At 37.1% G+C, this 24,303-nt stretch overlaps 3 protein-coding genes across 3 annotated transcripts in view; 2 read left to right on the top strand and 1 right to left on the bottom strand.

Annotated features, from left to right (window-relative positions):
- The first annotated feature begins 972 nt into the window (after positions 1-972).
- On the top strand, positions 973-17,222 carry aldh1l2 (aldehyde dehydrogenase 1 family, member L2). The gene is made up of 22 exons (XM_067391562.1): positions 973-1,140; positions 2,179-2,323; positions 3,841-4,075; positions 4,745-4,910; positions 4,998-5,099; positions 5,218-5,307; positions 5,597-5,731; positions 5,838-5,963; positions 6,050-6,141; positions 6,923-7,190; positions 7,263-7,390; positions 7,565-7,715; positions 7,799-7,869; positions 7,954-8,059; positions 8,780-8,867; positions 9,124-9,217; positions 9,368-9,467; positions 14,443-14,541; positions 14,630-14,795; positions 15,481-15,586; positions 15,786-15,985; positions 16,067-17,222. Exons 1-22 carry the CDS (start codon positions 1,093-1,095, stop codon positions 16,120-16,122), a joined length of 2,772 nt encoding a protein of 923 aa, XP_067247663.1. The 5' UTR covers positions 973-1,092; the 3' UTR covers positions 16,123-17,222.
- A 1,138-nt stretch (positions 17,223-18,360) lies between these two features.
- nopchap1 (NOP protein chaperone 1) lies at positions 18,361-19,964 on the bottom strand. Its single transcript, XM_067391564.1, has 4 exons — positions 19,835-19,964; positions 19,246-19,317; positions 19,003-19,136; positions 18,361-18,891 (listed from the first exon to the last, which is right to left on the bottom strand). The coding sequence occupies exons 1-4, from the start codon at positions 19,902-19,904 to the stop codon at positions 18,706-18,708; spliced, it is 462 nt and encodes a 153-aa protein (XP_067247665.1). The 5' UTR covers positions 19,905-19,964; the 3' UTR covers positions 18,361-18,705.
- Positions 19,965-20,537: 573 nt separating this feature from the next.
- The window catches only part of slc41a2b (solute carrier family 41 member 2b), a 29,087-nt gene continuing 25,321 nt past the window's right edge, over positions 20,538-24,303 (top strand). Inside the window, exons 1-3 of the mRNA XM_067391563.1 lie at positions 20,538-20,619; positions 21,528-22,152; positions 24,083-24,190. Of these exons, the coding sequence (XP_067247664.1) occupies positions 21,655-22,152; positions 24,083-24,190 (606 nt within the window). The 5' untranslated portion in view covers positions 20,538-20,619; positions 21,528-21,654. The remainder of the gene's footprint in view (positions 20,620-21,527; positions 22,153-24,082; positions 24,191-24,303) is intronic.

The following is a 24,303-nucleotide window of genomic DNA, read 5'->3' as shown; positions in this document are numbered from 1 at the left end:
TGCAGGATCCCTCCAGAGCCAAATATCTGACCTTGATGCAGTGGTGTAAAGTATTTAAGTAAATGTAATTAGTTCCTGTACTTAAGTATCGTTTTGGCTACTTTGTAGTTTGACTGAGTATCAAATACCATATTAGCAACTTTTACTTTCTACTTGGCTACATTTTTGAATGAGTAAATGCACTCTCAAAGTCCCTTTCAAGGAAAGCTTGTTCACTCGGCGGCCATATTTGCATCCATCTGTTTGAATGGGGTGGAATCCTGAAAACTCAAAAACTGCTAGGCGAACTCACAATTAAGCTACATATTTCAGATCAGCTACAAAATCTGACATGAGCTATCTCATAAATGTTGTTTCTTATGCTCAAATAGCATTAAAACGCGTATTCTTCAGGCTAGACGAGCCAGTGTGCAGTCCTAAGCGCAAGTCTCAGGTTTCTATGGGAACCGGAGCTTTTAAGGGCAGCTGCAGTGACGCACTGACTTTTTCAATCAGCGATTGGCTCTTTACTTCTGACGTATTCCGCCATATTGCGCGTTGCAGTTTTTCCCATTCATAACTAATAGGAGTGAACTGTCTTTCTATATCTAGTTTTTGGTACTCTTTACTGTAATACATTTGTGATGTGTAATGCGATTACTCGATACATTTTGTATGGCACCTAACTTTTTTTGCAGCAGTTTATTTTTGCTATAAAAGGAGCGATATTCGCCATCAACAAGGGCATTTACAGCTCTGCCTTGAGGTAAAGACCAAACACAAAATAAAAAAAAATGGTGTGTATTAAATTTTGTCTGGTACAAGAAACTATTCTTGTTAAGAGAGGGTTTTGATTCTAATAAGAAGTACGCTCATACGGTTACGCGCATCTGTCTAAATAAATAACCGCCGTGACGTATGGAACGGGAGCGCGCACGCACTGAACTCGCTTGGGGGTCAGTGCGCGTCGGTTCAGTCTGGTTCCGCTGCCACACTGACCACATACAGTCAGTCAGCGAACCGCAGGTGTGAGTTTACAGTATCGCACGTTCCCAACCCACCACCCCGGATTTTAAACGTGATCTTTCTTTTGGTGTTTATAGCATTTTTACAATGTTGTGGACGGCGAACACGATCATGAGGAAATTCTCCTCGAGCTCTGTGAGTAACCGCATCTTCTGCATGGTAGTGAATGAATGAATGCATACGTGGAAATGTGCTGTATTGATGGCAGACACATGCATACACATTTAAACAAGTTTATATATGTTGGTGACTTCTTAAATAACTGGGGTTACCCATGTACTGTTATTGTAAGCATGCTGTCAGCTGATATAACCCGGTGTTTTAATGCAGTGTTGTAGGTTGCACACTTGCACATTGAGATATATATAACGTTATATAATATATGCATACTATGAACATATTAATAAGATATAGGGTTAAACCGGTTTGGGATCCCGTCTTTGCCACGTTGCTTGGTCGGATTACTTCTAATGGACAGATCCGTGGGGAGTTGCATCAGCAGGGGGCGAGAATATGAGGGCAGATCATATTACTAATGTCACTATTACTAGAACACAAACTTTAAACCACATGTGCACTGACAGATTAACATTTTGCATACATGATCTTGCCATGACAAGCAATAATACATTTCAATACTTGTTTGCTGTGTAAGCAATGCTTGAGCTGGTTCCAGTAAGGTTAGATCTTATTTTTTAGCCCCATTGTGTAGCACAGTTGAAATGACTTTGACATATTTTGTTTTTTGCATACATTGCTAATGCATCAATATGTACACACAAAGCAAAAAGTGTGAATTAAAAAATGTAAAATAATAATAAAAAAAAAAATACAAATAATAATAATGTAGAATAGAATGGAATGGAATATAAGTAAATAAAATAGACTTTCAGCAAGATATTTGGATCAATTATGTGCTCATTTTTTAGTAATAAAATAATAATAATGTATGTTATTAAACCATTTGTCCTCTTTTTTATCATCTTGGACATTGCCATTTGTCAGACAGTGAATGAACTACTAATATGAGATCAGAGAATTGGTTAGTTTTAGAGAACAAAGAGATTGATTATGTTTCATATTTTAATGTCAGTGACGTTACTTCAAAACATATAGTTTAGTCTGGTGTGCTTGATCTGAAATGTTATAACATTTTAATACTCTTTCACACAGGCTTACTACCAAAATAAGCTGAAGTTGGCCCTGATTGGCCAGAGCTTGTTTGGACAGGAAGTGTACACAAACCTCCGCAAGCAGGGCCATAAAGTGGTGGGCGTATTCACAGTTCCTGATAAGGACGGCAAGGCGGACCCCCTGGGTGAGTGTCAGATGGGTGGGGGAGCTCTGAAGTGTAGCTCATGTAGTGTGTCATGGGGGCTGGGAAGCCACATTTGCAGCCACATGCATGGAAATGTGCAACTTTATTTTAAGTGCCACAGAAGTGGAAGTGAAAGATGGGAAACAGGGAAATGAGGAACCCCTGCCCCACACCTCGAATCGCTCTAATCAAATGTGTCAGGTTTGTGGATAATCATTGTTGTAATGAACTCTAACAGGAAGTGAGGTTGAACACCAGTGTCCTACTTCAGTCACAACACTGAATTCCTGAGCAGCGCATTTTGCTCACAACTCAACCATGTGTGAGTGTTTATGTTTGCATGAGGCGCAGGGGCATTTCAGTGTCGGTCAGAGAAAGAGAAGTACATCCCGCATAATGATCTCATTGTTTTGGTGAATAGTGGTGTGAAGCCATGTGAGGTGAAAAGTCCTCGAGTGATCAGAGTATTTGTGATCTACGGCCTTGTTTACACCTGGTATTAAGATGCATTTTGGTGGATCTGATCACAAGTGGACGACGTTAAATACGGGATGTAAAACGTTTTGAGCTTGTCCACTTTTGACCATTTCTGGAGGTAGTCAAAAACGCATTATACTGGATTGCTTTCATAGTGGAAACTCTCATGTGGTCGAATGGGTTCGAACAGCCACTAAAGGCTGCATACTGACCTAATGCATAAACATCATGGGAAGCGCGCTAGCCAGACAGGATTTAAGCTTTGTCGACTGACGACCCAAATTTGGTTTGAAGATGAAAAATGTACCAAGCACAATGTTCTCTCACCATTCCTGATTTCTAACTGCACTCACAGCGTTCGGCTGGTCTTGCAGCTGTCAGAGCAGAAATGAAAGCTGTTCGCTGTATGTTTTTCCGTCGTCTCTGTGCATGTTCATATGTAAATTGTGCAAGCTTATTTTGTACATTTACCTGCCAATAGACTCTCCCTTCGAAGAAATCAGGACAGAAGTGGTTTAAAATGGACAAAAGACACGGATTAAAACGCCAGGTGTAAACGGGAATGTGTCTTCCTCGTCTACTTGTGATCCGATCGACCAAAACACATTTTAATACCAGGTTTAAACAGGGCCTATATGAAAACAAAGAACAGAGACAATCATTCTCAAGAGTACTTAATGTTTAGAGTTTGTATGAATTAAAGATGGATTCAATAGAACACATGATTATGTACAATAATTTAATGTGCTGATTACCATTTTAATAACCATATTCAGGTGGTGAAAAGTGCCTATCACTATAGTGCTGGTCACTATAACTTAGACTTTTGAAGTTGTTACAGTTCATGACTGATACATTTATAGATTCAGATATAAAGGACAAGGTCAGTTACTTAAGTATGCGTGACATTGATTCGATAAATGTTACTCTAGTTCATTGTTCATTGAAGTTCACTAAAGTCTGAATATGCCAGGTGTGACCTGGTTTTATTTCAGATAGCTTATATAACTTCTCAGGACCAATCTCTCTCTGACCTTCAGCGGTGGTGGCGGAGAAGGACGGGACGCCGGTGTTTAAGTTCCCACGGTGGCGGGTGAAGGGCAAGCCCATCCCGGAGGTGGTGGAGGCGTACAAAGCGGTGGGCGCTGAGCTAAACGTCATGCCCTTCTGCTCCCAGTTTATTCCTATGAATGTGATTGACTTCCCCAAACATGGATCCATCATTTACCACCCCTCCATCCTGCCCAGACACAGAGGAGCCTCTGCCATCAACTGGTGAGATGTTACTAAAGTTTAATTCTGAGATCTTTATATGGACACTAGTGGTTGAGTGTGTTTAAAATAAATGGATTTAACCCTTAAATTAATACATCATTCACATCATTCACTACCCTCCCCCTCATTCATTTTTCAAGGGGACCTATATTGCCCCTTTCACAAGATATATTTTAAGTCCTCTGGTGTCCCCAGAATGTGTCTGTGAAGTTTCAGCTCAATATACCCCACAGATAATTTATTATAGCTTGTCAAATTTGCTCCTATTTGAGTGTGAGCAAAAACACTGCGTAATGCAAATGAGCCGCTGCTCCCAGCCCCTTTTCCAGAAGAGGGCGGAGCTTTAACAGCTCACGCTTCGGTTGCTCAACAACAAAAAAAAAGCTGGAGAATCTCACGCAGCCAAAATTGTCAGTAACGGTGTTCAGCCTTACATTGTTCAAACCGGAGTCGGACGCTAATGGAGAGACTCAGGAAGAGGTTACAGATTTAAGAATGCATCTGGACGTTCTTTTGTAATTGTTATTAAAATATAAGAAGAGTTTTATAATATTGCGGCAGTTAGAGATCCATCTGTGTTAGATATAGTTCCGGGTCGCTGAAGATCCGAATATGTAATAATGATTGTCAAAACATTCATGCATTTAAAGGTTAAATATGTGTGTGCAGGACATTAATCGAGGGTGATAAGAAAGCAGGATTTAGTATATTCTGGGCTGATGATGGTTTGGACACTGGCCCCATCCTCCTGCAGAAGGAGTGTCCAGTAGAGCCCAATGATACAGTGGACACACTTTATAACCGCTTCCTGTTTCCAGAGGGCATCAAGGCCATGGTAACTATGAAGGAAACATCATGACATTTTTATGCAAACTAAACATTAGATTTTAAATCTGAGTTTACTTAAATTGTGTTCCAACAGGTAGAAGCTGTACAGCTCATTGCAGATGGCAAAGCTCCCAAGATCCCTCAGTCTGAAGAAGGAGCCAGCTATGAAGGAATCCAAAAGAAATCAAATGCTAAGGTGAGACACAAAAACAGTTATGTAAATCAGCAAAAAATGTAATTAAGGTGTGGTTTTAGGCTGTAAATGTAAGTGAACGTCAATTTATCCGTCATTCTCTTTCTCTCTCTTTCTCCAGGTGAATATGGCTCAGCCGGCAGAGGCCATCCATAACTGGATCCGTGGTCATGATAAAGTTCCGGGTGCCTGGGTTGTCATCGATGGAAAGGTGCGTTTCTTATGAAGCTTTACCTGTAAATATGATGATACTTTTGTAGCTCTTACTGATTTTAAATTGTAAATTTGGCTCCCCTGAAATGGGTCATACCATTAACATTGCCTGAACAGTTGAATTAAATAAAACATGCAAATCGTTTTACGGTATACTGTATTTTGAATAATGAATTAAATGAATCTGAAGTCTCACTCATAGGCAAACTCAAGACTAATTCTGATTGCTAAGTTGGTGATGTTTTTACTGCATAGTAATGTGTGTGTGTGTGTGTTTTGTTCTGTAGCCGGTAACGCTGTACAGCTCATCCATGCTGAGCGGGTCGGTGCCTGCAGGTCAGCCAATAGAGGTGGAGGGGGCGTCTCAGCCTGGACTCATTGCCAAATCTGGGCTTGTCCTGTTCGGGTCTGATGGAAAAGCGGTTAGCTTCTAGTCTTTTATTTACTTGGCTTCTAAGCTTTTAATGCATTAAGCTACAGATTCCTAGTAAAGAGTATTAATTGCTTTAATATAATATCACTGTGCAGCTCCAGGTGAAGAACCTGCAGTTTGAGGATGGAAAGATGATTCCTGCATCCAAATACTTCTCATTAGAGGAGACCACCAGTTTGGATCTCACAGACGATGAGAAGAAAATGGCAGAGGAAATCAGGGTGTGTATGTGTGTGCCTCAAAAATGCATTTTAGAAATATATTTGAGCAATGATGCCATTTTGTCTTTTGTTTCATACTTGACTAGGTGATATGGAAAGGTATCCTGAGTAATGTTCCAGCTATTGACGAAACAACCGATTTCTTTAAGTCTGGAGCTGCTTCGATGGATGTGGTCAGGTGGGTCTGACCTTCATTTATTTATCTTATTAATGTATATACAATTATACAATTATAGTAATTATTTAATATTTTCAACTAATATATATATAAAAATATATATTAGTGTAATTTTAGTTCTTAAACTTAATTTTCTTAATTGCCATACCATTTTATTTTTATTTATTTCAATTACCTTTATTTCAGTTACCAATTTTTTTTGTAAAAAATTTATATTGACATCATAACCATTATCACATTAACATCATTAACCACATTTACATATCAATGCTCATTCTAGGGTCAAAAGTACCGACCGCGATACCAAGTCGGTACTGAAATTTGGAAAATGTGACGCTTTGAGCAGATTTGTAAACAATCTGATTGGCCTTTGATTGGCCATTGTGTTCACGCATTCAACAGAGATGTCTGTGATTGGCTACAATGATCAATGCTTCAATAACACGTTGTAAATAGACATCAATGATGCTCGTCACCAAGCGCTTAAACAGATACACACGGGAGCGTTTGACATTTTAAAATTTCAGTACCGACTTGGTTACGAAGTTGGTACTTTTGACAACACTAGTTCATTCAGTACTCGGCAACTTTGCAGAAATATCTTGAGGTCATTTCACATGCAAAGAGGTTAGCCAATCATAACAGGTTATTTACATAGTAAAGTCATAATTGTAGCAAAAACAGATTAATTAATTATAAGGAGGTGAAAACTATTTTTGAAAAAGCAGACCTTGATGAATATTATAAGTGGATTATGTGTTATTGTGATTGTTTGGTTTAGATTGGTGGAGGAGATGAAGCAGAAATGTGGAGGAGTTCAGCTTCAGAATGAGGACGTCTACATGGCCACCACCTTCCAGAGCTTCATCCAGATGTTCGTCCGACGCCTGCGCGGAGAAGACCAGGAGGAGGAGCTGGTCATCGATTATGCGACAAAAGATGTCAATAACATGACTGTAAAAATGCCCTATCAGTGTTTCATCAATGGCAAGTTCGAAGATGCAGAAGATGGAAAGACTTACAACACGGTGAACCCCACAGATGGCTCGGTAAGTTCTGCCGTCTTAAACACACACAAACACATACCTAGCATATCTAACGTTTGCGTTGTGATTTTTCAGGTGATCTGCAAGGTGTCATATGCATCAGTAGCAGATGTGGACAGAGCGGTTAGTGCAGCCAAAGAGGCCTTTTATAATGGACCCTGGGGTAAAATGAACCCTCGTGACCGTGGCCGGCTACTCTACCGGTAAGATGGAGGGAGTTTGTGTTTACTTTATTGAATCACTTGGCCAATATTTGACACATCTGTTAAGCAAATAGTAACTTTGTGCTATTACAACTACTACAATTATTTAACCAAGAACTGAGAACTTCCTGTTGGGCAGTTTTCATATTTCTTTTTGACTTCTTTTGTTTGCAGTTTAGCTGACCTGATGGAGGAACACCAGGAGGAGTTGGCCACTATTGAGGCAATTGACTCTGGTGCCGTTTATACGTTGGCCTTGAAAACACACGTCGGCATGTCCATTCAGACCTTCAGATACTTTGCTGGCTGGTGTGACAAGATCCAGGTGTGTGTGTTCACTGTGCAGACCTTCAGCATGTTCATTTTATAATTTTCTGTCTTTGACGCATCATATCCTGTTCCTTACAGGGCTCAACGATACCCATCAATCAGGCCAGACCTAATCGCAACCTCACCTTTACAAAGAAAGAGCCTCTGGGGTGAGTGAGTGTTAATGTGTGTGTGTGTGTTTATGCAAATTTGTTTATCATAAATATGTAGCATGTTGTTTTTTTGTGTCTCAGTGTGTGTGCCATAGTGATTCCTTGGAACTACCCACTTATGATGTTGGCGTGGAAGAGTGCAGCCTGTCTAGCAGCGGGAAACACACTCGTCTTAAAACCTGCTCAGGTAAAACACGCAAACACTTATATCCAAATATATTAATAGTTCAGATTATACATATTAGGGGTGTGACGAGATCTAGTGCCACGAGATCTCGCGATATTAAAACATGACGAGATTTCTCGTAGAGTGAAAAGCTGTCTTGCGATATCGCCAAGACGGAGCGTGAGAGGATAGAATATGCCACGGCTACATTTGCCTCTATTCGTTGCTCAACAGAGCCCAAGCATCTGATAAATGTCTTATCTTGTAAAATGCGTGCTCAGTACTACCTCTCCCTATCCACAGAGTACATACAATTGCGAATTTGAAAGCTAAAGTAAAACAGTTCGCTGAGTGTGTGTGTGTGTGTATATATATATATATATAATACAGCTATGGAAAAAATTAAGAGACCACTTAACATTGATTTCTGAACTTGAGTGGTCTCTTAATTTTTTCCATAGATGTATATATATATATATATATATATATATATATATATATATATATATATATATATATATATATATATATATATATATATATATATATATATATTATATATATATATATAATTATGGAAAAAATTAAGAGACCACTTAACATTGATTTCTGAACTTGAGTGGTCTCTTAATTTTTTCCATAGATGTATATATATATATATATATATATATATATATAATATATATATTTATTTATGTTCTGAAAAACACAAATTACTGAATATTCTTTTGATTTTTCCAGGTAACCCCACTAACTGCACTAAAGTTTGCTGAATTGACAGTCAAAGCTGGCATTCCGAAAGGAGTCATCAACATTGTTCCAGGATCAGGTGAATACATTAAAGGAATATTCCAGGTTCAGTGCAAGTTAACCTCTGTGAACGGCATCTTCTGTGGCCTGTTGCTGACCACCAGAAATGTGCATCTCGTGTGTTTAACGCACTTTTATTACATTCAAAAATGTGTTATTTGAGCTGTGAAGATTTTTGTTTTTCAAAAGTATTTTCTGTGTTAATCCGCTTCTGATGTCACTGATATAACATTCTTCTCTTGATGACTGATATTTCTGTCATCTCTTTCTCTCAGGTGGTCTGGTCGGGCAGAGGATGTCCGATCATCCTGATATCCGTAAGCTAGGTTTCACAGGCTCTACTCCCATTGGCAAACAGATCATGAAAAGGTGAATCCAATTCATGTAATTTCACTAAAATCAACACTGTAATCTATTAACTCTGTTACTTTTGCTCAAATACGTCATGTACAATGACAGTGAATCATTAAAACTTTTAATACAGTGCTCTGAAAGATGATAATGTCGTTCCTGTTGCAGCTGTGCGGTCAGTAATTTGAAGAAAGTGTCTCTGGAGCTGGGTGGTAAATCTCCCCTCATCATCTTCAGCGACTGCGATATGGACAAAGCAGTGAGAATGGTGAGAGAAGACGGCTAGTGAAGGAAGATGTCAATATAAGTCAAATCTGCTAAGGGGTAATTAAATGTAACAAATCATGTAAATGACCTATCAAGTTTATAATATACAGTATATTCAACATATGTGAGTCAAATTGGACGACTACAGGGACTCATCTCAAGATCACTTATATCAGATTCAGAATGTGTAGTCTATGGAAGTAAATTAATGCCAAATGTTTTTGAAATAAAAAGCTTGTTGAATTGCTCTAACTGAAAACAAATATGCACTACATTAGCTGTACTTGCATTTAGATGCACTGTATTTTTAAGGCTTGCATTTTTATGGGATGAAATTCAACATGGTCGTATATTTAAGCTGTGAATATTTCAATTAAAAATATTTCACACACATTTTCATTATTAAAAATTCAATAATTCATATTCACATTTCAAATTTCACTTCCAAGATATTTATTCTGTTTAAAAATACAACCTATAAAATTCAACTAGCAATTTTCAGTCCATTTTATTTCGCTTTACAAATTCGCTTCCACAAATTCAGTGGTTCAAATTCGGCAGAAAATTCAACATTTCACATCCGGGAACTGCAGGAAGAGCAGTAGAGTGCCGATGCATGTTCTCCATCTGCTGTTAGTCTGCTTCACCAGCAGGTGCCGCTAGCGGCTGTTTAGGAAGACCAAAGCAACGCTAGTAAATCATCATTCATTCATAAAAACGGATCTACAGAATTAGAGCAAGCATAAGTGAATATGTGATGATTATCAGGGCCAGTATAAATGCAGAAAAGCTGATAAAGACACAAAAGCTGCATTTATGTTTAATTCAGTGTATTTACGCTTACTTTCCCAGTGTAGCTACAGCTTTCTGTACAGTGAACAAGATAACGTTATTGCCCGATGCTGGTGTACAGATCAAACGTTAAATCTGAGATAGACATATATTTCTCTCTGTTGTTTAGTTTCCTTAACTTTATATCGCGGCGCTGTGTTGTAATACTAGGACTTCCCTCATCCGTCATAGGATTGCCCTGCCATCAGGACAAAAATTCTTAACACAGTTTAATGGACTCGTACAGTGATATAAAAGACCAAACTCGCACCTCATTTGTGATGTAGGTTAGACTATATAGGCTCCAAGAAAGCAGATACTGGCATAAAGTTGATTTGACGCTGAACGTTTGATTATGATACTCGCAAATTTAGGGACCGTCTCTAAAGTTACGACATTCTGTATTCACGTTTCTACCTTCTACCAAACTCTTGTAGACACACATGCACATATACATATTCAAACACACCTCACTCACAGTACATGCATATATATATATATACTATTTATTTATTTATTTATTTATTTTTTTACACGTTCATCACACTATTTTTTTTTACTTTGTTCATTTTTTATCTTACCTGATCATAGATTATCCTGCTTATACAAATTTTAAATAAAATTTAGAAATAAAATTAACTAAGTAGAACTAATTGTGTGATGAATGTGTAAAAAAAAGAAAAAGTATATGTGCATGTACTTTGAGTTGAGTGTGTTTGAATATGTGTGTGTGTGTGTGTGTGTGTGTGTGTGTGTGTGTGTGTGTGTGTGTGTGTGTGAGAGAGAGAGAGAGAGAGAGAGAAGGGTGCATCACTCTTTGACCTGGCACCTATAGATGAACACTTCACAGGTAGTTTTGGTGACTAAATCATTCTCATCATATGCTATTGAGCTTTAAGTTATGGCATTTTTTTGTATAATCCAATACAGTAGTGAAATACATAGCAATCTTTACATATTACTTGACACTTTATTTGGAACCACTTTACAGTAAGGTTCATAATGTATTAACTAATGTGAACTATCCATGAGCAACACATTTGTTGTTGTATTTGTTAATCTTTGTTAACATTAATAAAAATACAGCAGTTCATTGTTCATGTTACTTCACTGTGCATTAACTAAAGTTGACAAATACAACTCTTGATTTTAGTAATGTATTAGTAAATGCTGGAATTAACATTAACAAAGATTAGTAAGTGCTGTAGAAGTGCAGTTCATTGTTCGTTCATATCAACTATTTAATATAAAGTGTTACCTTTTATTATAATAAACATCAAAAATCTAAAAGGTTTGCATTATACCTGACAGCTAGATGAACAATTTACAGTTGGTTTTGTGACTAAGTCATTCTCTTTAAATGCTATTGAAGGTAGAAACGTGAATACAGAATGTCGTAACTTTAGAGACGGTCCCTAAATTTGCGAGTATCATAATCAAACGTTCAGCGTCAAATCAACTTTATGCCAGTATCTGCTTTCTTGGAGCCTATATAGTCTAACCTACATCACAAATGAGGTGCGAGTTTGGTCTTTTATATCACTGTACGAGTCCATTAAACTGTGTTAAGAATTTTTGTCCTGATGGCAGGGCAATCCTATGACGGATGAGGGAAGTCCTAGTATTACAACACAGCGCCGCGATATAAAGTTAAGGAAACTAAACAACAGAGAGAAATATATGTCTATCTCAGATTTAACGTTTGATCTGTACACCAGCATCGGGCAATAACGTTATCTTGTTCACTGTACAGAAAGCTGTAGCTACACTGGGAAAGTAAGCGTAAAGACACTGAATTAAACATAAATGCAGCTTTTGTGTCTTTATCAGCTTTTCTGCATTTATACTGGCCCTGATAATCATCACATATTCACTTATGCTTGCTCTAATTCTGTAAATCTGTTTTTATGAATGAATGACTTACTAGCGTTGCTTTGGTCTTCCTAAACAGCCGCTAGCGGCACCTGCTGGTGAAGCAGACTAACAGCAGATAGAGATGATGCATCGGCACTCTACTGCTCTTCCTGCAGTTCCCGGATGTGAAATGTTGAATTTTCTGCCGAATTTGAACCACTGAATTTGTGGGAGCGAATTTGTAAAGCGAAATAAAATGGACTGAAAATTGCTAGTCGAATTTTATAGGTTGTATTTTTAAACAGAATGAATATTTTGGAAGTGAAATTTGAAAGGTGAATATGAATTATTGAATTTTTAATAATGAAAATGTGTGTGAAATATTTTTAATTGAAATATTCACAGCTTAAATATACGATTGTGTTGAATTTCATCCCATAAACATGCAAGCCTTAAAAATACAGTGCATCTAAATGCAAGCACAGCTAATGTAATGCATATTTTTTTCAAATAGTGCAATTCAACAAGCTTTTTATTTCAAAAACATTTGGCATTATCTTACTTCCATAGTAGTCTGTACATAAAAAATGTCAGTCAAAATATAACGTACAACACATGTTGACTGTAAGAAATGGAATCCGATGGCCTGGGCGAAGGTTAAATGCGTGTATGTCTTTTCAGCGCCCCTGTGAAGTTCACTTAATTTCACTCGTTTAATCTGACTCCAATTTCAAATGATTGTTACTCTTAGGTTGTGTTTACAATTAGAAATTAATCATTGGTTATGTATTAATTTAGATATTTGATTATTCTGGGTATCCCATACTTTCCATTATTCATTCATTACGGACCCATATCGCTTAGAGTCACACACCCCAGGTTTGCGTGGATCTCACGACACAAATTCGCCAGTTCTGATTCTTAGTCAGAGGGTGCAGAGTTTACTAATGCATTTGAGTCGAACCGCCACATGCTTGTTCATACAAAAACACAGTTTTCTTAGTCACGATACTGCAACTTGCTAAGCCAGTTGATAGACAAAATCAAAAAGTCCCATGATGTGCTTACATGCTCCTTTCATGGGCCTTTAGTTTGAATTGCGGAAATATGAACTCCAATAATCTGCTGGTCATAATGATTTCAGAAGAATCCAGAGTAAATCAAATATAACATTATATATGTCAAGTAAAAATGTATCATGCCAATTGCATGTTTGCATACTGTAGATGTATGAGGACAGTTTAGGGCAAGGCGATGTCCTATGCTATTTCTTCTCTCTTCTCTTCTATCTTCTCTCCAGATGAGTTTTATTGCTTTATTGCAGGGCGCTTGATCTCAGTTTTTGTCATAGCAGGAAAATCAAGTCTTACATGACCGAATTTATACTCGTTTGTTATGTATTATGTATGTTATCGTCTCTGACAGACAGCATGTTGAAGACGCTCAGGTCCACATTTTCTCCCTCTTCACAGAAAGCGATGAGGTAGTCAAAACATGGACATGGAAATGTGAATATGAATTATTGAATTTTTAATAATGAAAATGTGTGTGAAATATTTTTAATTGAAATATTCACAGCTTAAATATACGACCATGTTGAATTTCATCCCATAAAAATGCAAGCCTTAAAAATACAGTGCATCTAAATGCAAGTACAGCTAATGTAGTGCATATTTGTTTTCAGTTAGAGCAATTCAACAAGCTTTTTACATTTGGACTCGCTGGACCTCCACTTCTCATAAATACTACCATATATTGTGCATGTTATTTTTTGACAAGACATTAATGTTGTGATATTCAAATTATGTGGATTTGAAGACGGATAAATTTTTGATAACGGATGCGATAATGTGCATAAGGGGTGAACTATGTTTGATTTTTGGGTAATTGTAAAACGTGCTGGAGATATTCGAAATGTTTTTTTTGTAATTCATTATACTTATTTTACTAAATGAAGTTTATTTCATGGCATAAATTACGTTACTCAGAGACTGACATGTTTGGATTGTCAAAAAGTTACATTCAGCTGTCACAAATTCATTGATTTTTGAAAATCAAGTTCATGTTTTACCAGGAAACGAGTGCTTTTGATCCACAAAGTTGTTTTTATTGTCTATTACAACAAAAATATTTTATTTAAACCCATGAAAATGCAGATCCTGTTGTAAATAATAGTGAAAAATCACTTTTTAAAACAGTTGCTCCATTATTACCCCTTAGCAGATTTTGACACGTATACAAATGCCAGATCTTCCTCTTGAGCTTACTGCATGTTTGCGTGTACGTTGCAGGGCATGAGTTCTGTTTACTTCAACAAAGGAGAGAACTGTATCGCTGCGGGCCGGCTGTTTGTTGAAGAGTCCATCCATGACGAGTACATCAGGAGAGTGGTACGTGTTCCCTCATGCATAGACTGCATCTTAAATCATGCGAGCTGCTTCTAGATGAGGATGTACTGATGTGTTTTTGTGTGCTCAGGTTGAGGAAATCAAGAAGATGAAGATTGGAGATCCTTTGGACCGCTCCACAGATCACGGTCCTCAGAACCACAAGGCCCACCTGGACAAGCTGGTGGAGTACTGCGAGATCGGCGTGAAGGAGGGAGCCACACTCGTCTACGGTGGGAGACAGGTGGACAGACCAGGTGAGTCCTCTATTGTAACCAGACACCCATGCTTTAAAAGGGTTTGTGAGCATAAATAGGTTCTGTAAATATTTTTAGAACATTAAATTTGGCAATTTTGGTAATGTATAAGCATATATGCATTACTTCCAATGCTCTTTTAGTTTAATTTATATAGTTATTACATTATTGATTAACATTTTGAATTAGCTTTTATTTGTAGATTATTATTTTTTTTTTTTTTAAAGTTTTTTTATTGTCATTTTATTATAAATTTTAGTAGTTTTGTTATCTGTTTTTTCTATTTCTCATATTTTTATATTTCTATATAGCTTTCATTATTTTAGTTTTAGTAATTTTTTTCATTATAATTTTAGGTAAAGTTTTAGTAATTTTGTTGTGCTAGTGTGTAATATATATAATATATATATATATATATATATATATATATATATATATATATATATATATATATATATATATATATATATATATATATATAAAATTAAAAAATATTTTTTAAGCTTAAGTTTTTCATTATAATTTTAGTTTGTTTTAGTAATTTTGTCATTTTTTGTTTATCTAATATTCATATTTTATTTTATTTCAGCTTAATTTCAGTTTAAATTTTTTTTTAATAGTTTTAGTTTTGTTAATAACAACACTGATTATTCCAGTTCTAATATATATCTATTTATGCTTACAGGTTTTTTTATGGAGCCCACAGTCTTCACTGACGTAGAGGACCACATGTTTATCGCCAAAGAAGAGTCATTTGGCCCCGTTATGGTGGTATCCAAATTCAAAGATGGGTAAGTTGCCTTTTTCTGCCTATAGTAGGGCTTTTTGTGGCTTTCTGACCTGCAACATGAATTAAATCCAAGGCAGGAGCTCGTTATGACAACATTTAAGCAACGAGTGTCATTCTTTTGTCACATATATTATACTGTGCCAGATCTTGTCACCAAAGAAGAGCTTATCCCTGCTAATGCCACTGTTTTACTCCATCAGTGATGTAGATGGAGTTCTGAACAGAGCAAATGACACCGAATTTGGCCTGGCCTCTGGAGTCTTCACCCGTGACATCAACAAGGCCATGTACGTGAGCGAGAGACTGGAGGCGGGAACTGTGTTCGTCAACACCTACAACAAGACAGACGTGGCGGCTCCCTTTGGAGGCTTCAAACAGTCCGGGTTTGGGAAAGACCTTGGTAAGAGTGAACAAAACGCACTGTATTATTACTGTCTATATCTAATTCATGAACATGAGGAATTTGTATATGTGTATCCAGGTGAGGAAGCCCTGCACGAGTACCTGCGGACTAAAGCTGTGACGGTGGAGTATTGAAGGAAATCTGGGGCGGGAAAGACTACATGGCCCGTGACTGCATGGCCGAACTGTGGCTTGAAGAAGTTTGATAAGAAATCCAGAGCATTTCCTGCCATGACTACACTAATGTGCCTACATTTTATATCACCCTTTTTTTCTGGAAATGTTTGAAACGGGACAAATGCTGGCTTGCCAGTCTACACTGGCGGACAATGTTTTTCAAAAATGGGGAAAAAATGGCAAAAGACCCCCAAGGACACTGGATCGGCCACAAATCAGATCAAGTATTATTTTTAACTAGTAGACACTGAAGTATTGACTAAGCTCAAGTGAATGATCAAATTAAGCTAATTTCTCTAAGTTAATGCTCTTGAGCGTTTCCTAACCATTTTTCTACCCACTCCGAACGTGAACCTCTTGTTTCCACAGAAATACAAAACAAGTAACCACAAAATGTCCTGTCACTTATCATATCACAACTGGTTAGGATAAAATTGCTAATTTACACTACCATTCAAATGTTTGGGGTTGGTTAGATCTTATGTTTTTGAAAGAAGTCTCTTCTGCTCACCAGGGCTGCATTTATTTGATCAAAAATACACTATAAACAGTAATATTGTTAAATATTATTACAATTTTACAAAAACAGCTTTTTTTATTTTAATATATTTTGAAATGTAATTTATTCCTGTGATGGTTTTCAGCGTCATTACTCCAGTCTTCAGTGTCACATGATCTTTCAGAAATCATTCTAATATGCTGGTTTGCTGCTCAAGAAACATTTCTTTATTTGTATTATCAATGTTGAAAACGCTTGTGCTGCTTAATAGTTTTATGGAAACAGTGATATAATTTTTTTTCAGGATTCTGTAATGAACAGAATTTATCTGAAATAACTTTACTCTCACTTTACATCAGTTTAATGCATCCTTGCTGAATAAAAGTATTAATTTATAAAAAAAAAATCTTACTGACCCCAAACTTTAAAAAAACAAGTATAGTTATTTAGCCAGTTGCAAACACAAGCACGTCTTTCATTTTATATATTTAAAAGCCATGTTGCATCACTGCCACTTTATGATATCTGTATCATATTTACCATATTTGTACATCAAGGGTTTTAATATGCATAGAATTTCACATCACAAATTTTTATTAGCATAACTGTATATATTTTATTAGAGGATACGACAACTTGTCTTATTTTATATATTTAATTATGCATTCCAGACAGATACAAGATGATTGGAAATGTTGAAAGGGAATAACATAAACACGCTGTTCTCTTTGCAAGGAATTTATTTATTTTGTACAAAAATATGAGACACGATTGATAGGAAAATATGTAATAGTAACTTAAACTCTTGAATTCAGTACAATGTGAATTATTTCTGACAATATCTGTTGCCAAGTGTTCATGATGCTTTTCTTATGCGTGAACACTTCACGCAATGACATGCATTTGACAAAAGATGAAATGTTATCTTGTGCAGATGTTAAAAGGAGTATTCCAGATTCTGTATAAGCTGTCAGTCACATATTGCCAAACAAAAAACAGTATTTCAACTTTATATCAACAACAAACAAAATTTAAGGAGCGTCAGGAAACCATTTTTACAATAAAGAACGCAAATTGCAAAACCTTTTGTGGTTTCAAAATTATTTTTAATGAAACTTAAAGGATTAATTTCCTGATAATTTACTCACCCCCATGTCATCAAAGATGTTCATGCCTTTCCTTCTTCCATCAAAAAGAAATTATGGTTTTTGAGGAAAACATTCCAGGATTATTCTCCAAATAGTGGACATCAACAGTTACCAACGGGTTGAAGGTCCAAATGTCAGTTTCAGTGCAGCTTCGAAGGGCTCTACATGATCCCAGACGATGAATAAGGGTCTTATCTAGCTAAGTGATCGGTCATTTAAAAAAAAAAAAAGTATATACTTTTTAACCACAAATGCTCATCTTGCACTGCTCTGCAATGTGTCCCGCATTACGTAATCACATTGGAAAGGTCACGTGTGTTGTAGGCGGAAGTACTAAAAAAAAACTAAAGTACTAAAATGTATATACATTATTTTATTTTTTAGAAAATGAGTGATGGTTTCTCTAGATAAGATCCTTATTCCTCATCTGGGATCGTGTAGAACGCTTTGAAGCTGCACTGAAACTGTAATTTTGACCTTCAACCGTTTGGTCTCCATTGAAGTCCATTATAAGGAAAATAATCCTGAAATGTTTTATTCAAAAACCTTAATTTCTTTTCGACTGAAGAAAGAAAGACATAAACATCTTGGATGACATGGAGGTGAGTAAATTATCTGGAAATTTTAATTCTGAAGTGAAATAATCCTTTAACTTTTACTTTGTATATATAATGCAGAATACATTTTTCAAGTATGTTCAACTGAGATGAAAACACCTCCAAAGTTGCATGAAATGTTCCTCGTATGAGTCCGCCAGCTCGACAAGACATCAAATCACTGGTCTGTGCTCATTCCAAACAAAAACGGACTTGGAACGGTCATGTATTTCATCCATAGGCACAGGAATGGCCTGGCGTGAGTTTCCCAGAGTTAAAGTGGACAGTATGTGTTCTCTCACTCGCCCTCTTTCTCCAGCACCTGTATGTTAGCCTTTCTCTTTCTGTCACCTGGAAGTTTGAGCGTCTTTGCAGTGACAGTTTGCACCTCTTCCTCTGAGCTGTCTTCCTCAGATGATGATGATGATGATGACTCATCCTCTTCACTGCTGTCTGATTCCTCCAGCTCAACCAGAGCCACATCCTGCAGGGCAAACACATCCGGTTATTACGGAAGAAATGAAACGTTGTTATATTTATGCATGTTTAGATTTAGATTATGATGAACTACAGCTGGTAGTGAGGCCAGACGCACCATCTCAATGACTTTCTCTGCGTTCTCCACACACTCAATGTCAAACGAACCAGTGGGAGCCTCGTCCATCTGCTGTCTAAGGGACTCGTTGGCCTGGGCCATCTGGGGAAGGAAACTCTGCAATCTGTCCAAGACTAGTGCACAGAAACACAATATATATACTTAATAGAATATAGCAGTTATGTATTAAAAATAACAATCGTAATATATAATCTGCAAATACAACTGATGACATGAACATACCACTACTTCTCGAGACCCTTTCTGTCTGGAGCGAAGCACTTTTAGAGCTCAACAGAAGTTTGTCATGGATTCCTGGAGACAACAAAGTTGGCATATATATATTTATTAAATGCAGCTTAATTTCAAGAGTTTTAAATTAAGATTTGACAGTAGGTTTCATATCAAATTTCTCATCTCAAATTCATTTAGAAACAATGTTTATTTTTTTTAATAAACTAGTTTTCTACAAAAAGAAAGAAGTGCCATTATCACCACACTTAATATTAAAAACCACATATTGTACAAAAATCCTCTCGAGTGTCTATCAAGACCATGATTAGAGCTTTATTCCAGGACATGTGATAAATGTTTAATTAAACCGTGTGAAAAAGTTTAATTCTTCAAGATGTAAAATAGTCGAGTCAAAACAGATGAATCGCCCATTATTTATAGCAGACAATAAATGTGTATCTAATCACAAATATGCAAATCGAATCACATCTGATCAGAGTTTCTGGATTTATCTGATAAATAGAGGAGATTCTCCCTGTGAACAGGTTAAAACATGAAATTGAGACCTTTTCTTTTTCTTTTTCAAAGAATGCCTCACCTTTTCCGTTGCCACAGGTCAACAAGTCTTTAGAAGAGGTTTTCTTGATATCGTTCTGTGTTTGAGACATGGTTTGATCCTCACATGTACAAATTCACTGCTATCCACATGTGTGTTTACACAATATAATAACTTCCGCGTAAAAGGGTCGAGTAGCTGTTGGCGCCCTCTAGAGTTTTGGACGTACGTTTCCAATCCAGTCCAATCTTTATTAGGTATTTGAGGTTCATATTTTATTTTATTTTATTTTATTTTAAAACCAGTACAATAGCATAAATCAAAGATTAAAAACCCAACAGATTTTTAAATTTTTTTTAAATAGCCGACTTATTTTAAATAGCGCTAGCATAGCTGGTATTACCTGTTTTTTTTTTTTTTTTTTTTTTTTCATACCTGACATAGTTCTATCCTGAAAACCTGAATTGCCTTAAGCTGTCATGCTTGTTTGACAACATTTCTCTTCTGTTTTGGACATGGATGAAAGAAACAATATTTTACTATTTTATAATATTTTTAAATAAAACTCATTTAAAAAAAATGCAATGGATGATAAAAAGGTGTCTAAGACAGTGTTAATGTGACCTTAATGTACCAAAAAAAGCTGAAAAAGTAGAAATGAGTTTTTAAAGCCCATAGTACACTGTGCTTTTATTTTGAAATGCGCGCTCGCTCCGGCGGCTGTCGCAGTGCACGGCAGTGATGACGCGCCGCCGCTGTCATCGAGCTCCAGTCCAGCGATCAGGGAAGAGGCTGAAACTGGTGTCGACGGAGCTGGAAATGTTACGGTAAATACATTCGTTATGACATTTTCACCCTTAAGAGGGATTAATAACATCTACCACACTTTAAATAAAGCTCTGGTTCCATTTGACTGGCTTTGGAGTTTAAATTATTAATTATGAATGTTTACCATCTGGCACCCGGAGAATATGTTAAGATGTTTTGGGATGATTCCAATGCACAGTTCATCCACCTAAAGCTTAAGATATACAATTGGCTATTTTTTGATTACCACAAACCATATAAACTTCACAAATCCGGCATTTCTTCTTTTGTTTGTTTGTTTGGCAGGAAATGCAGCTTGTCCGCTCACTGCATCATCACGTGAATAATATAAATATCTCAAATAATATCAGTCAAATATATGTGTAGTTACTTGCAGCAATAAGTGTTGTTCTGAGCACATGCATATGCATTTCTCTATTTCATTTTATTTTTTTCTAAGTTCTGAGAACTAGCTTTGTTTACAAACATTTTCCGTGCAATATGTGTTGTTTATTGTTTTTGCTGTGTGATAATATTGAAATTCACTATTGCATCATCTTGTATATGTTGTATTTATTACTTTTATGTCAGATTCTTCTTGGTTGACTCTAATAAGAATGTGTCATACAATAACCAGACTCCTGTGCAATTAATTAGGGTGTTTTCCCCCCACAGTACGCATGCATTATTAATGCTAAAGAGGCTGAAAAGTTAGTTTCAACTTCCAAGTATGGTGTACTTAGTAATTGTTGTTGAAGTAAATAAGGTTCAGATTGTGTACTAAACATTGTGACTGCCAATTCAGCATCTAGATCAAATAACGGCTGTTTACAGACAGCGCATAATGATAATGTGACCTTGAATGTGTGGGACAGTGCAAATACACTTTTGTTGTTCATGAATTTCCCTCTGTACTTTTCTTCATCAGGTGACTGTGACACTACCAGCACTTCTTCATAGCTGTTGTGTTATGGATGCCACCTGCTGGTTCTGCTGATCTACTGCTCCTCTCAAAGCTCAGAGGGCCATGAGCCCAGTCAGCTCCCGTCTACAGTATGAGCCTCCGAACCATAGGGGGTGCTGTGCTCAGCTCCCTGGGCCCTAGTCTTGCAGCGCAGGCTGGAGGACCCTGGAGCTCCATCTCTTTCAGACCCATACCCTCCTTGCTTCAGACCATGGTACCTGCCGGTTACACCGCTTTACAGGAGGAACGGCTGGCCATGGTGGACCTCAGCACACCCAAGCCAGAGTCCCTCAAAAACGGATTCCACCGCGAGCCCCGCCGCCACTCGGACCGCGGCAGCAGAACATCTGTCAGCCTGTCTGACTCCGGAGACGGACGCTATGCAGAGACGGAGCCTATGTTGCCTGATGCCAGGCTTTCGGGAGAAGAGGCAGATAAGGAAGAGGAGAGCGAGGAGGAAGGGCAGCAGCTGGCGACCAGAAACATGCCCAAAGAGTCGCCTTTGGCCATGGCACTGCAGATACTAGTTCCCTTCCTTCTAGCTGGGTTTGGGACGGTGTCAGCCGGTGTGGTGCTTGATATAGTACAGGTGAGATTCTGAAACCTTAAAGGGATAGTTCACCAAAAAATGAAAATGATCCCATAATTTACTCACCCTCAAGCCATCCTAGGTGTATATGACTTTCTTCTTTCAGCCAAACACAATCAAAGTTATGTTAAATAATATCCTGGCTCTTCCAAGTTTTATAATGGGAGTGAATGGTGCCTGAGTTTTTGAAGCCCAAAAAAAGCACATCCATCCATCCATCATAAAAGTAATCCATACGGCTCCAGGGCGTTAAAGGATTAGTTTACTTTCAAATGAAAATTTCCTGATAATTTACTCACCCCCATGTCATTAAAGATGTTCTTCTTTTTAAAGTTGAAAAGAAATTAAGGTTTTTGATGAAAACATTCCAGGATTTTTCTCCTTATAGTGGACTTCACTGGACCTCAAACGGTTGAAGGTCAAAATTACAGTTTCAGTGCAGCTTCAAATCATTCTACATGATCCCAGATGAGAAATAAGGGTCTTATCTAGAGAAACCATCGCTACTTTTCTAAAAAAAAAATATATATATATATATATATATATAATGTTTTAACCATAAATGCTCATCTTGAACTAGCTCTCTTCTTCTTCTTCTTCTTCTTCTTCTTCTTCTCTATTTGAATTCCAGCAGTGTAGACACTGCTAAGTGTATTACTGCCCTCCACAGGTCAAAGTTTGAACTAATTGTTATATACTTGCACTAGCATATTGTATATGACAATTTAGTTCAAACTTTGACCTGTGGAGGGCATTAATACGAATTATAAAACCCTTATTCCTCATCTGGGATCGTGTAGAGCTCTTTGAAGCTGCACTGAAACTGTAATTTTGACCTTCAGCTGTTTGGAGTCCATTGAAGTCCACTATATGGAGATAAATCCTGGAATGTTTTCATCAAAAACCTTAATTTCTTTTCGACTGAAGAAAGAAAGACATGAACATCTTGGATGACATGGCGGAGAGTTAATTATCAGGAAAATTTGATTTGAAAGTGAACTAATCCTTTAATCCTTGAATATTGTGTTTTTATAGTAGAAAGGCCCATCCAGGGACGGGAGTTGAAAATTAGCACTTGCTATAAACTCTATGTGCATCACATCGGCTGCAAACTTTGTTGACTGCATTGTCCCTGTCAAATAAAAAAAAATAAATAAATAAATAAAGGCCTTCTGAAGTGAAGCAATGCGTTATTGTAAGAATAATATCCATATCTATAACTTTATAAACTAGAACAACTAGCGTATGGATTACTTTTATAATGGATAGATGTGCTTTTTTTGGGCTTCAAAATCTCAACCCCCATTCACTCACATTATAAGGCTATACACAAAGTTATACACCTAGGATGGCTTGGGGGTGAGTAAATGATTCTTTTTTGGGTGAACTAACCCTTTAAATGAAGCATTTACTCACCCTCATGCCATTCCAAACCTGTATGACCTTTTCCAATCGGATCGCAGAAGAATGTATTTTGAGGAATGTTTTGTCCATCTAATGGAAGTCATTGTGGTTGAAAATCACATTGGACGCTACTTTCACGTTTTGATCACCAACAAATAAAAACACTAGCAGTTTTCAAAATATCTTATTTTGTGTTTCACAAAAGTGTGCCTTTTAAGTATTAACTTGGATATTATTAGAGTTATAATTTTTGCCTGGCAGATAATACAATTGGTAAAAACAAAAAGAACATGAACGTTTTTGACTCCATATGTTCAAGGCAATATTCGAAGGCCCTCCTGTCTTAGCTGATATGTACCTCTGGTTTAATTAATTAACCTTATGTTAATATAACTATAAATAATTTAAAGATTTATTGAGGCCACCCTGGAAGTTTGCTGAGGCCCCCTAGTGGACCCCGGCCCCCTCCTTGAGAACCACTGCTATAGACTTCACTGCAATAATCTCTCCACTCTTTTTTCCTCAGCATTGGGAAGCGTTTAAGAACATTACAGAGATTTTCATCCTGGTTCCGGCTCTTTTGGGTTTGAAAGGAAACCTGGAGATGACTCTGGCTTCCAGACTTTCCACAGCGGTTAGTATCCAAACTAATTACCAATCCAACTACTGTTTGGACATAGTGACTGTCAGCTCTCTTTAAGAAGTTCTCCAGTGACTCTGCTGATGTGGTTCGTGATGAGATCTGTG

This window comes from Chanodichthys erythropterus, chromosome 8 (assembly GCF_024489055.1).
Source record: "Chanodichthys erythropterus isolate Z2021 chromosome 8, ASM2448905v1, whole genome shotgun sequence".
Taxonomy (NCBI): domain Eukaryota; kingdom Metazoa; phylum Chordata; class Actinopteri; order Cypriniformes; family Xenocyprididae; genus Chanodichthys; species Chanodichthys erythropterus.
Note: the sequence above shows the minus strand (reverse complement) of the source record. Positions and strands in the feature narration are given on the sequence as shown.